Below are 14,645 nucleotides of genomic sequence, written 5' to 3' on the forward strand. Positions count from 1 at the left end.
TAGCAATTCTAAGCTGAAGGCACCCTGTGGAGTAGACTTTCCTCCCCAAGAGGTCCAGCTTTTTTGCATCTTTGGCCTTGGTGACAGGCCCTGCTGTCCTTGCCTTTCCTTCTTGTTGGCTGCAGCAACAACTAAGGAGCCTGATGGAGGATGAGTATAAAGGAATTTGTATCCTTTCTGGGGAACAAAATACTTCCTCTCCACTCGCTTAGCAGCGGGCTGAAGACAGGCCTGGTTCTGCCACAGTGTTTTATGGGCTGTTGAATGGCCTCATTCAGGTGCAGGGCAATTCTTGCTGGCCCCAAAGCCATCAGAACGTCCACAAATGTTGGGACTGACTCTGCGATCTCCTCTATCTAGAGATTAAGGTTCTGAGCCATCCAACACAGGAGCTCTTGGTGGGCTTTGTAGTCATCCTGCATCGGGGCTATAGCCATACCCACCACTGCTTTGTCCGGGGAGGATGACAAAGTGGCCTGGACCTCCTCCAGCCCTGGCAGGTCCCCCACTGGTGTGGTGTGAGGGTCCCTGACCACTGCCCCAGGGACTGGTCCTCTTTCTGAAGGGGATAGAGTGGGTGCCCTTGTCTCCGAGGGTGCCAAAAGAGAACCTCCTCCGTGGGAGCCCTGGACCACTTGCAGTGGTGCCCCTGGGTCTCATCCACAGGGCGTCTGTGATCCACTCTAGATCCAGTTCCTTGCGAGGCAGATGACTCTGCCTGCGATTCCGAGCCAGAAGACCCGCTCCTAGGTGACCAAGATAGTGCTGTGTCCCGTGGTGCCGAGAGGCCTTGCCTCAATGCACAGCAGCGTCTCTGAGAAGGGTGGTACCACGACGAATAACGGTGCTGCCATGGGAAGCATTGTTGTGATGGAGAGCGGCGCCTCGATGACAAGTAGTGCCGAGATTGCAAGCGGCACCGGGACAGGGAGTGGGAATCGGTGCCTGGAGCATGACTGGTGCCTGGAGCATGACTGGTGCCAGGAGTGAGACCGGCGCTGGAACTGCAACTGGCGTCTAGGCGAGCTGCTGCATTACTGCGGTGAGTGTGGTCTCAGTACCGAGTCTCCTGATGATGAGCGGGATGGAGAACGGTGCCATGCCATCATTGCGGACTTGCCCAGGACTGGTGCTTGCCCTCTTGTGGCTGGAACTGCAGCGTTTGGTTTATCCTCTGCAGGCTTCGGCTTAGGGACGGTGGTGCTGGGACAGTCAAGAGGTTTTGCACCGCCTCATAAGCCTCTGGCGTCGATGGTGCTGTGAGGGTCGTGTTCCCTTCTTGTCTCACCCTACGTGAGGAGCCTCTCGGTGCCGAACTCAATGGTTCCCCTGCCGGGGCTGGAGTCAATGTTGCCGGTTCAGTCACCTCCAATTGAGAGTTGTCTGCCACAGATCACACTCTCTCAGTCTTTCTCAAGGGGGAACACCCCGATCAAACTTCTTCGACTGCTTCTTCAGCACCAGTGATGGGGTTGGCGCCTTGTCTTCGACTCCAGCTTCTTGGGCACCGGAGAAGCGTGCCGGTGCCTGGAGGACGGTGCTGGGGAGCTCAAGCCACGCTGGGTGTCCTGAACAGACGCCAGCACATTCCTTATAGAGGTGGTGCTCGGTACAGGGTCCAGTTGCTGCTCTGAATTGGGACTGAGTGCCACCTCCATAAGTAGGGACTTCAATTGATTGTCTCTTTCTTTTTTGGTCCTCAGTTTGAAGTTCCTAGAGATCCAGCACTTATCCTGAATATGACCCTCTCCCAAGCACTTTAAACAGCTCTTGTGAGGGTCATTAATTGGCATGTGCTTGTGGCACGCTGCACGCTGTTTGAAGCCCTGGGACCGAGGCATGCCCCGGGGTCCAGGCGGGAGACCGCGCCCCCCACTCCCCCGTGCAGAGCAAGTGCTTACCAACTATTATCTATTAACTATCACTATTTACACTTATCTACAATCTATTTACAGGAAGAGGACTACTATCGGAATCACTTGCTAAGGAAGAGATAGGAGCATTCCAGCGACTGCCACGGACGGAAAGAAGGAACTGAGGAGGGGGCGGGCCGGCAGGTGCCTATATACCACGCCGTAGAGGTGCCACTCCAAGGGGCACCAGAGTCAACCTGATGAATACCACTAGGGGAAAATAGTCTTCCAGTGACGGTGCACGCAACGCGCGCACACCTATATGGAAATGGACACAAGCAAGCCCTTGAAGAATAAGACTCTTGAAAAGCAAAACCAGCATCTTCCTAAGGTTTGGGACACAGAGAAAGCTGAGGACAAGAGGTATGGAGAGAGGGCCCCTCCCTGTGAGATTCCAGAGATTTAAAAAAAAATTAAAAAAAAAAATAGATTATGCCCTCCAAGTAAAACACAGAGGTGAAGGTAAGAAGTGGAGGCAGCTTCTATCCATTAAGACGCAAAATGGAGTAACTGGGGGTGAATTAAGTGTATAGATGACTTCTCCCCAAGTGAGGCACCCCTCGAATGCAATCTGAGAACAAAATAACCAGCTTCAGGTTATGAATATGGAAATGGGAATAAGCTCGACTTTAGCCTCATCCTACACAAAAATATTGTACAACAGTCCAAAGCAGCAGTAATAGTTTCAAACTGGTTCTCCTAGTCTCAGACTAAAAATAAAGGCACCTCTTGTTTTTGGAAAGGTTGGTGAGGATTGTTCAAGGTAACAATGCCTGCAAATTACACATACATTTGGGTTTAGTATAATTCATTCTGTTTCCATAACCTTGGGATAGAAGCAGGTTTTGCTAAACCTTTTGTTTTAAGAATTCAGGCAGACAAAGCAGAAGTATCATTCCAGTCAATCCAAAGCCCCGAAGGCAATGTAGGGATCTTGAATGGTGGCATAACACTCATGAGGAAGATTGAAGGAAGGACTGGTGCTTGTAAACAGACGTCACAACAATAGGAAGTCACTGTACATGCCAGATGACATTGAAGCCAGAAGATTGCTCATCCCAAACTTGCTACTGATGTTGTCTTGTGCCATTTGAAAGGAGGTGCTAACTGTAGATGCAGTGATCCTTGCCATGTAGCTCCATCATGGAGGAAAACAATGAAGCTTTTAGATTGTAGTGAGAAGTGATGTTAGTAAAAAGGCTTATATAATAGGGTTTTAATGCAGCTGGGAGTCACAGTGCAGTAGCTGTCTATCATGGAGAGCAAAGAAGGAGCCTATCTGTACAGGAATTCAAGAGCACACGCCTGTTCTGCTTGAAGAATTTCCCTTCCCACCCCACATCACCCCATCCTTTCAGCCACAATGGATGGTGCCTATCAGTCAAGGGGAGAGGGAACTGTTATTTCATACCTGAACACTGAAACACATCCCAGAAAAGAAGATTATGTAAGTAAAGTTTAACATCAAATGGGTTGGAAGCTTCATCTGCTTTGGAATAATTTTATTGCTACAAGGAAGAGGAGAGGTGGGAATTAAGTTAGGGGTAGGATAAGGCTAGAGAAAGCCCAGAACACAACATTTTGCATTTCCTATTTTCAGAGGACATTTGTCAAGAAGGCTGTCTGGAGGAGCATTCCAAGGTGCTGCAAGAAAGAGGAAGGTTGTAATTTGGAGCATAGGACTTACCATATTGGTTCAGACAATTGGGCTATTAAATCTGGTATCTTACCAATAGCTGATGCTTCTGAAGGAGATGAATTCTTCTCCCCAACACTATTCCCCATTCACAACAACAAAAATCTTTCCCAACTTCTGCAGGTAATCAGGTTATGCCCTTAAGCATGAGAAGTAATTAGCCTTATCCTAGCAGTGCAGTATAAATCTAGTGAAGTTAAGAAATTAAGTAGCTCCCCGGTGAAATCCCTTTTAGAATATCTTTCAATATTTAGCAGACCAGTGTAACTGAGGTGATTTAGTCCTTGAACAGCTACTGAGAAGGACAATACACTTGATCCAGGATTGAGAGCAAAGAGTTGGTGCACAGGCTGCAAACTCTAAACCTAGATGGCCTAAAGCGGGGGTTCTCAAACTTCTTTGCACCATGACCCCCGTCTGACAACAAAAATTATTACATGACCCCAGGAGAAGGGACCAAAGCTTGGGTGGGGTGGGGGTGGGGGACGGGAGAGAGAGAGAGAGCAAAGCCCAAGCCCCACCGCCCTGGGCAGGACTAAAGCCGAAGCCCAAGGGCTTCAGCCCCAGGTAGGGACCTGTAACCTGAGCCCCGCCACCCAGAACTGAAGCCCTCTGGCTTTGGCCTTGGGCGATGGAGCTCGGGCTTCGACCCTGGGCCCCAGCAAATCTAAGCCAGCCCTGGCAACCCCATTAAAATGGGATTGCGACCCACTTTGGGGTCCCGACCCACAGTTTGAGAACCGTTGGCCTAAAGAAAGCTCAGCTAAAGGGATTTAAATGAAAATTTTAAAATCCTAAAGAGTAATGTTAACTGTGGTTAATATTTATACTTCCAGTTTTACAGCAAAAAGTGGATAAAGGCGTAAATGCTACACTCAAACAGCATGATGGACATATACAATCCCCAATGTCTCACAAATGTATCAACACACAATTTGCCATACCAGCTCAGACCATAAAGTCATTTAGTCCAGTACCTTGTTTTCAGAAGCGGCAAGTATCTGATGCTTCAGAGGAAAGACAATTGTTCAACACAGTACCTGGGTAAAGAGGCTGTGAGAATTCCTACCTGACACTTCAAAGCAAGTGGTTTCATTATGCATATCCATTATATTCTCTTGCATTGTGCATATAATGCCCAGTGTTAATGGACAGTCATAAAACTATGCTGCCTTTTAAAAAAGCCCCATCACTATTTGTCTTGATAATCTCCAGCAGTAGTGAATTCCAAAAGTCAATTATACTTTGAATAAAACAGCATCCATTTTAATTCCCTTTAAATGTACTGCTCTCTAACTTCATCAAGTAGTATAACCATTAGTATAACCAGCAGTATAACCATTTGATTTCAATGAGCCTGACAGGAGAACTGCTCTCCCCCCTCCCCCCCCCCCATGTCTCAGTGCAATGCAGACAATACATTACACACAATGATAACAAAGAAGAACTGATCAGTTTAAAGTACAATCCTTCATAGGAGTGAGAGGTGGAAGAGTCTTCAGGCAGGTCTACACTTAAGTGCAGCTGCGCCGATGCAGCATTTTAAGTGAAGACATGCCTATGCTGACAGGAGAGCTTCTCCCATTGGCATAGTTAATCTACCTCCTCAAGAGATGGCAGCTGTGGAGAAGCTCTCCCGCCAACATAGTGCTGTCTACCCCGGGGCTTAGGTTGGTATGACTATGTCACTCAGGGGTGTGGATTTTTCACACCTCTGAGCGACGTAGTAATACAGATATAGGTCTGTAAAAGCAGCAAAGAGTCCTGTGGCACCTTATAGACTAACAGACGTATAGGAGCATGAGCTTTCGTGGATGCATGTGATCCCCAGATATAGGTCTGTAACGTAGACCTAGTGTAGGTCATCCTGTTTATCTCCCTGCCTATGAAGGGAGGGAGATAGATAATTGTTCCCTGCTATACATCTTCTAGAGTTTGCACAGTCTACTTTAATCGTCCCAAGCAATTAGGCTTCCATCACCTTCCCTGACACAGCATGACAGGTCATTGAGAATTAAAAAAAAAAAAAATTAATTTGACTACATCAAATCTAGTATCCTCACTTTAAGCCTTTGTAGATTAAATTATAATAAATCTTTGCAATCTCCTCCTATACGCAAGGTTCTGCTCATACTGATAACCATTTTCTTTACCCTGCTATGGCATTATTTCAATCTCTGGCATAACTTTCTAGCAGTTTAAAAATAAAAAATGCATATAAACAAGCCCTTGACAACTTCATTTGAAAATTGGAGCGGAATAACTATATGGGCTGAAGCACTGAAAAAGGAATCAACCATGTTGAACTAAACCACCATTTTCCAGACACGAGATCTGTGACCTTCCTTGGAATAAATCCATCTGCTATCCTATAATGTACTGTACATGTTCTCTCTGCACTGCACATAGTAGGTTGCTTAGTTATATAAAACGTACATATCCAGTAAATTAATTGGACAACAATAACAGTGGAAAATAATTAGAGTGCGCTATTGCTCGGAGGGTCGAACACAGACCTTCTGATTCCAAAGCCTATGCACACTTACACATCCCCACAGATGTGCGGACTCCCACACACCTCACTACCTCACCTCACCCCACCCCACCCCACTCATATGGCTACACAAGTACAAACCACAGAGACTCTGATTTACATAAAATTATCTCACTGCATTTATTTAAGATTTTCTTCTCCAATTAGTAAAAGAAAGATGTGTCTCTTTTTATACATATATACAAGTTCAGTTATAAAAATAGACAGCACATTCAAAGAGAAAAAAGGCTTGGCATTTTTCTGATTCCCTCTAAATATCATATATACATGTGAATATGAGGGGAAGGGGGAAGTCTTCATGATTTAATTTAAGTGACACCCCCCAATTATCCCCTACAAATCTGTTTAAAAATCAATCTAACTAAACTCAGTTCTGCTATTTTCAGGTGTGCAAATTTGAGGCAGAGCCCACAAGAAGCACTTGCTTCACACCGTGAGATGCCAGGCAAGGGGTTTGGGGATGAAAAAAAAAATCATCATCTGCTGTCACAGCAGAGACCTGTAACTCATAACTTGCTTCTCTTTCTCTCACAAGGGATGAAAGTGCCCCAGTAGTATAACCATTTGATTTCAATGAGCCTGACAGGAGAACTGCTCCCCCCCCCATGTCTCAGTGCAATGCAGACAACACTTACAGCCAAGTCAGGGGCTATAGAGAGGTTTGTGCATTTAGGATGGGGAAAGAGAAATCTGAGAGAATGAGGACACAGAGCGGCACTGACAGCACTCCTGTTCTCTTTAATGGCTTCTATAAGTCTTATGAGGCTTGGCTACTAGTGCCTGCACATTGTAATGCACTCAGCCAAGCTGCTGTGTGAGACAATCACTGACAAATGGGAAACATGCTGGAAGAACATACTGTGTAGGTGCTTGGAATGGGGGGACTTCATTTTTCCCAGGGAGTTGACTGGCACACTCCTCGTTTCAGTAAAGTTGCCCATTGCTCCCCTTGTGGCATAGCAAGCTGCAGTACCCAAAGGCAATGTCAGCAAGTTCTGCAATTGCACAATGAGAGGAATAGCAATGAACTTCTTCCCCCTACACATCAGCATTCCCTCTTCTTGAAACATACACAAGCAGAGCCTGATGGTTCCTACACCTTTTAAGAGCTCAGCATAGCTCAGAATGAGAGAGATCATTGTTAAATCCAACATAGCGAATGCTCAATGCTAACAGACCTGGACTTTGAAATGTAAACCAGTTACTTGAAGCTTCTTTCTCTCTGTGAAGCAGACATAGCAACACTAAATAAGCATATTCTGTCCAACTGTGGTTCCAGCTCCTGCCAGATGTTTAGAACAGATTCAAAAGCATAGTGCTGACAAGAGTCCAGACCCTGGAAACTGTGAGATTTCTTTCCCGTGGCCTTGAAATCAAGGTCTTCAGATAATTCTTCATAGAATCCCTAGATTCACTACTGATTCACACTAGAGAAGCCAGACTATTCAACCACCCAGCTCCCCTGGATGGGCACACCCTCAAATGCACTGTCAAGTCCTCAGTGCAAAGGGTTTCTCTGACTTCATAGAATACCCTCCAAGTTCAGATACTGATTTCTTAGAATAAGAATGGAGCTGAACTCCATCTGAAGCTGAAAGAAGAGGAAGGACAGTACACTGGTGTGTTCACAAACACAAATAGCTGCAGGATCTCTCTCACAGCACGCTTGTAGGATGTGTCAGTAAATCTTAATTTAAAAACTAATCTGAAACATTCTCAGTTAACCCCACTCCTTATCCATACTCCTCACAGAATCTGCAAAAGTAATTTTTTTGGATACACATAATCAAAGTGCTCACGTAAACCACCCATCCCCATTGTGCTGTGATTTTCTTTTCACATACATGTGGGATGGCAACAGGCATTTATCTGCATGCCTTCTGCTGGCAGGGTGGGCTACTTTGAAAGCCAATACGGTTAAGGTAAGCTCCAGGGCTCAAATTTACTACCGCCCACCCGAGGTGTGGGCTCCTTTGCTTTGTTTCCGAACTGGGGTTTCTGGTATCATAGTGCTGGTCACATTTAAACTTTTTGGGGTCCCACAAACACTGTTGCCTTTGCTCAAGGGGGAACTCAAAGGAGAAGAGGCGCTTGAAGGTCCAAAGTCTGCAAGTCCAGCAGGCCGAATTATTGATGTCTGGAGAGGGCTGCTTGCAGACATACCTAGCAACAGGGGAAACAAAAACAAAAAAACAGATTCCACGTGAAGACACCATTCACACACTGTGGCTTGTCAGCAACACAAAATTTAACTTCTATGACTTGCATTTACATTAAAGGAATATATTAACGGACCCTTAATTCATGCTCTTTAATCCAACTTGCTTTCACTGACCACCCCGTGCTTATGAATTGTCTGAGCCTGTTGATCACATAAGGGAGAGAGGTCTAAGTGGGAGCCATAGCCCATCTGGTATACACCACTTTGCCAGGTCCTTAGCATGTGTGAATCACTGTAGCACCAACTGATTTCAATGGAGTTATGTCAAATCAAACAGCTGAAGTTCTGGTTCTACAGCTATAGCTACAGAGCTACCACATGACAACCGCAAAGAACAGCAACAGCCATGTTTCAGTGGTAAGCAGCGCTGTCCAATCTGACTGAACAAAATCCCATTTCACTGACAGAGGAAGGAAATGCATGAAGTGCTACGTAATCCAAGGGAAAGCAAGACTTCTGCCTAGAATACATAAGAGCAAAAACCTAGAGGGGAGTTAGAGGTAGTGCTCCCAATCTCTTACTTCCCCCTGCCTTGGGGTGGTGGAACTTGCTGTATTATCACAATCTTCTGACATCATATGACATGCCATTCAGTACAGCTACATGACTGAATCGCAATGAGAAAGAACACAAGACTCTAGAGATACTATAATACAATTCCTGTTCCCTGGCAGGAGGTCTGAACAGCCTTACATCCAAACACCGTTTAGTTTGCTCTAGGTAGCAGTCTCCCTTACCTTTCGACACATTGTACCCGTATGCTGCATATGCTGCTGCAGAGGCCGCCGCCGCCCCTGCTTTGGCGCCTGCCATTGCAGCTGCACTTCCTGCTGTTGACTTCCGGCTCCGGCCTTTCCCTGTGCCTTTGGATCCACTGCCTGAACCTTTAGGGCGACCCCGGCTTCTACCTGAATTACCTCTCCCTGTGACCGGTGTATCTTGGATTGAAATTCCTTAAACAACGAAGGAGGAGATGAAAATATTAGTTGTTGTAATACACAAGGTGACTCATGAGATAAATACAACTTCACACATACCTGACATCTACATCAGCCTGCTAGTAACTAAACCATCAACCCCCATGAAAAAACAAATACACAAGTTTTGTTCCTCAATTTCCTCTCATTAGTCACACCTCACTAACTCCAATTAGTTGTCATGACTGTGAGCCCCACTACTAAATCCAGGGGAGAACTCTCCTTTAATATCTCAGGGAAAAAACACTCTTATTTGGAGATACTCTGGCTTTTCCATTTGCTACCTGTAAAGAAACCCATCAAAAACTAGGGCTATAATTATTTTGGAATATAGAATTATGGTAGCTAATGTCATGCAATTACAGCTGGCTCAATCATACAACAGAAAGGTAGGCAATACAGAACCTGTCCCTGGGCTCCAGAGTGAGATCAGGGAAAAGCTTAGACATATAACTGAATGGTCCTATGGAGGATTCTACTTCTTTACACAGCTGTCTAGTAATAGCAGTGAGCTTTGCTGATACGTACACATTGCAAAAAGGGGAATGGACCTTTGCATCACAGGAACAAAAAACACTTGTATTACATATCATGGGAATGGTAAAGCACGATGGATGATTGAATACATCAGTAGATGATACTATCTGCCAACGCTGAAAAAAATTCATAATGAGAAAACTCTTTTTCTTACACCTTTTCACCCCTCACTAAATCCTACAAGGCAGGCATAAAGTGGGGGTAAAACGGCTATATTATGTAGATATGCAAAGTCCAGGCTTGACTACTCCTTGTAAGTATTAGCGTAAGTGAAGAGTACTGACCATTCATGGTATCTGAGACTGAGCCAGTGATGGAAGCAGGAGAGTTTGTGGCCCTTGACTGTGGTGCTGAAGAGGCTGGATCATCCACAATCACCAGCATGTCACTGCTACTTTCATCAGGAGGGATAGACCCCATATGCAACTCGCTGCTGATGGAGATCTAGACAGCACAGTGACAAAACCCATCAGCTTGTTTACAGCAAGGGTAAAAGCATGCTAAGAACTTTAGAAAAGGTGCAACTAGATTAAAGAGCATTTTACTACCAGGCAATTAGCTGACAGCTAGCCCTGGCTCTCTCTCAATGCAAGACAGGAAACATGATATATATCCTGTCTCACCACACCATGTCCTCTACTTACACACAGTGCAAAATTAAATTCTCTCTCCATCCCATGTTTAATGTTCAACTCTGAACTAAAATACATGCTAACTTTAAAAATGGGAGATTCAGGGATTTGGCACAGATCCAAAGAGAACCTTTATTTCCTCTTCATTCAACCTTGTTGATTCCCATGCAGATTACCCTCAAGAGAGCACCCACTTCAGAAGGAGAAAGGCTGAGAAACCTGTTCTCTGCTCCACCACTACTGCTAATCAAAACCTTTTAGTAATGAGTGAAGGATCTTAATTAACTAATTAATTATTATGGGGGGGAGGGATAGCTCAGTGGTTTGAGCATTGGCCTGCTAAACCCAGGGTTGTGAGTTCAATCCTTGAGGGGGCCACTTAAGAATCTGGGGCAAAATCAGTACTTGGTCCTGCTAGTGAAGGTAGGGGGCTGGACTTGATGACTTTTCAGGGTCCCTTCCAGTTCTATGACATAGGTATATCTCCATATATTATTTATTTTTATTTATTAACTCAACCTGGTATAAAAACAATAATATGTATTTAGTACTATAGAAGAACATGGCTCTTTAAAAACATGAAAGAAGACAAGATCTGTGCTGTGAGGTATGTTTGTTTAAATTAGAGAACACAACAATTAAGGACCAGAAACACATGAGGGAGAAGAAAGAGCTCTAGGAGAGACTAGTGATGGATGATTACACAAAGAAACTGAGCTTTGAGGAGGTATTTGAAGGAAGAGAGGGAAGTTGCTTGGTTCACAAAAAGAGAGACTGTTCCTGGCATGGGAAGTGGTGATAAGAAAAAAGGTACAAAGTCACAAATGTGAAGAGAACATAAAGATGAGGAAGGGGAGGGTAGGAGGAAACAAGCTGGAATGCAGGCAGGAGTGGAGCTATGCAGAGTCTAAAGGTAAAGAGGAAGGGCTTGACGTAGAAAAAGACAGAGTCAGTGAAAGAGACACAATGATGAGATCATCAGAGAAGTGGAAGGGGAAGATTATTTTAGCGTCTACATTTTAGATAGACTGGTTTGAACTCATGGGTCAATATTAGGTTAAGACATCTCTGGTTCCCTAATAGTACACGGGTTCCACTCTAGCTAGAGAGCAGAAAGCAAGAGTCCTAAAGACCACGAGACTAAGGAGATGGTTTAAAGACAGTCTCACCTCACTGAAGGGGCTGGGCATGGCAGAGTCTACGCTAATGAATGAGTCATCCCCATCAGCAGAAAGGTTGGAGTTATCAGCAGACGGAACAAATGGGATCACCAGGTTCATGCCCTCTTTCCTTCTCTTGCCATCCAACTCATCTTCCTTTTTCTTCTGCAGATAAGCAAAACAAACCAGTAATACAAGGACTGAAAACACATTAAGGAAGAAGAAATGGTGCAAGTAAACTGGGAAGCCCACCATCCAGTGCAATATAACAAGATAAAGGCCATGCATGGCATTTACCAATAAGGCGTGTTGGGATTTTTTTTGGAGGACATGGCACCAGAAGCTCATACATTAGATTTAGTAAGGTTTTTTAATATGGCTTGAATGAGGTATCAGCATTTCCGCTACTGAAGAGTTAGAGGATTTTGATTTCAAATTTTTTTTTTAAAAGTGAGCATGAAATGCTTTCTTATAAACTCTGATTATCCAAATTCCAATATCTTAAATTCAGACTATGCAAATCCAAATAGCCAGAAAATGAAATTCTGATGTTACAAATTTCTGTTTCCCCTCTCATTAAGCCATTCAGATAGTGAGATTTTACTGGTATCGGGTATTGAATTTACATTCAATTTGTACATTCCCAGAACAAAATCTGATAAGATGACAGCATCAGTAAGCCTCTGATTTATGAACTATGAAAACAGAAAAGTATTATGTCATTTAGTTCTTTAAACTAGGGGGTTCCAAATGGCTCTGTGATCACTGGTGGTTCAGAGAGCTGTATACACGCATAGCGCTTCGTTATTTCCAAGCTGCAAGTTGCATTAAAAGACAGATAAAGATACAAGTAAAAGATACATTACATATTTTCCTAATATTACTTTTATATGTAAGCAATCGCTGTAGTTGCCACAGGGCTGTTACATAATAGGGAATGGGAGAAGAGGATGTCCATGAAACCATCTTTGTATTAAAACTTGGTCCATACTATGTAATAGTGTGAGAACCCCTGCTTAAAGCCTTTCAGACTCTTCCCCACCACAATCCTTGCATCAAAGTACCTTTTCAGCATACTTCTCCCTCTTTCGTTTACGTTCTTTCACACGATTTGTCTCCTCCTGCTGCCGCTTCTCCTCCTGACGCTGACGCACTGTCAGGAAACAAAGGTAGCAAAAGCGTAATGTAAGAATCACAGTTTCGCAAAGCTATTTCCTATCCCTCTATAAATATTCTTTATCTCACAAAAGACTCTGGTTCTAGAAAAAGCCCTGGATAAAACCCAGCAATATTACACTAACACACTGAAAGTCCCTAAAGAGTAATGCTAGATTCAAATTCCCTGAAATCATAAAAGTAAAAGCCTTATTGGGAAATTCTTCTCTCAAGTGGTATCAAAATGTGCATCTACATTGCACATCCAAATGTGTGCTGAAATATAAAGTTCTTATTAGCATTTATTTGGCCAAAGCTTTGTCATTCATGAATAATATGGTGATCCTAAAAAAGTGACATTAAAAACTTTATACTGCACCATCACATATCTTACACCCATTTCACTCAATAGCGATATGAAACCAGCTTGAACTAAAAACAATTAGTGATACAAAGTAAGCCAGGAAACAGAAGGGGTTATCTACGGTGCATGTGTTTGTAGAGGTTAAGAGGAAAGATTTCTAAACCAGTGAAGCACAAGACAGAAGGAGAAGGAGAACAACTTGCACTGCACATACATTTCTTCTCAAGTTCCTCATCATCCAGCAGAAGGCTGACCACTTCTTTGGGTTTCAAGGTGTCTGGTTTGAAATTGCCACCTGAAATCACCATCCGCTGGATCTAAAAGTAAAGAAAATATAAACAGAGAAACCATGAGCTATTTTCTTTTCTCTTTACTAAATACTAACTAGGAAAAGGTGCTAGTTAAAATGGTGAAAGTCAGGAAAAAAAGTTATGATTGTTCTATCCTGATAAACCCAACAACAGAATTTAACCCAGTACCAAACAAATATTAATTAATAATCCTCAGCCTCCCTGTGAGGTAGGTATTACTATCCCTATTTTTCAAGTGACTTACATGGGAGGCTGTGTGGTTTAGGGTTTTAGGAGGCCTGGGTTCTAAACCCTAGATTTGACAACAATTCAATGTGTGGACATGACCAAGTCCCTTAACCTCTCTCGGTGGATCTACACTGACAAAAATCAAATGCACAAGTCTTCACGGGTGGTAATAACTGTGGAAGCTATAGTATAAAAAGATCAGGAGTATTTGTCAACTGTCAAAGATGACAGCCACCTCCCAACCCACTCGGTGTTAGGCAGCCCTAATCTGCATGCAAAGGGGAAAACATACACTGATTCAGGGTGGGCAATGTGGATGCACTCAATTAGCGATGCATCAATTGCTGCAATACAACCAACCAAAGCACAGTTGATTGAAGGCTCTAATGTAGTCAAAGTCTAATCCAGAGGAAAAATGGTACAATTCCTGAGCCCTGTCTGCAATACAACTTTCAATGCTGCTACCACTAACAATGGTTAATTGTGCACCCAATTTTTGCAAGTATAGATGTGCTCCCTGAAGGTGTTGTGAGGCTCAAGGTTTTAAAGCATTTACTGCTTGATTCTGCAAGATGTTGAGCACTTTTGGGAACCTTCATATCTCAAATACGCAGAGTCTGGTTTTCGTCAAAACTTTCTGAAAAAATTCTACACATATTTGATAAGATACGATCACATATTTGAAATTGTAGGCAGAGTGGTTTAGTTTTGTAGAATTAAGTGGTTGGTGTGCCATGATGGTTTGTCTACACCAGAAAAATTGGAATCCCTAGATTAACAACAGCATAAGCTTTAGGCTAAACTGGCACCGGGGGGGGGGGGAGGGGGGGTGTTACCACATGACATGATACCACCTGGGCTCTATCCACATTACACAGTGCAGCTCCCCTGTTATAA

The 14,645-nt window shown here is 43.9% G+C and overlaps 1 protein-coding gene across 1 annotated transcript in view; it reads right to left on the minus strand.

Annotated features, from left to right (window-relative positions):
• Positions 1-8,108: 8,108 nt before the first annotated feature.
• The window catches only part of INO80 (INO80 complex ATPase subunit), a 135,120-nt gene continuing 128,583 nt past the window's right edge, over positions 8,109-14,645 (minus strand). Inside the window, exons 31-36 of the mRNA XM_065403615.1 lie at positions 13,424-13,526; positions 12,755-12,843; positions 11,700-11,855; positions 10,183-10,342; positions 9,122-9,337; positions 8,109-8,326 (exon numbers count right to left, since the gene is read on the minus strand). Of these exons, the coding sequence (XP_065259687.1) occupies positions 8,109-8,326; positions 9,122-9,337; positions 10,183-10,342; positions 11,700-11,855; positions 12,755-12,843; positions 13,424-13,526 (942 nt within the window). The remainder of the gene's footprint in view (positions 8,327-9,121; positions 9,338-10,182; positions 10,343-11,699; positions 11,856-12,754; positions 12,844-13,423; positions 13,527-14,645) is intronic.

Source organism: Emys orbicularis, chromosome 4 (assembly GCF_028017835.1).
Source record: "Emys orbicularis isolate rEmyOrb1 chromosome 4, rEmyOrb1.hap1, whole genome shotgun sequence".
NCBI lineage: Eukaryota > Metazoa > Chordata > Testudines > Emydidae > Emys > Emys orbicularis.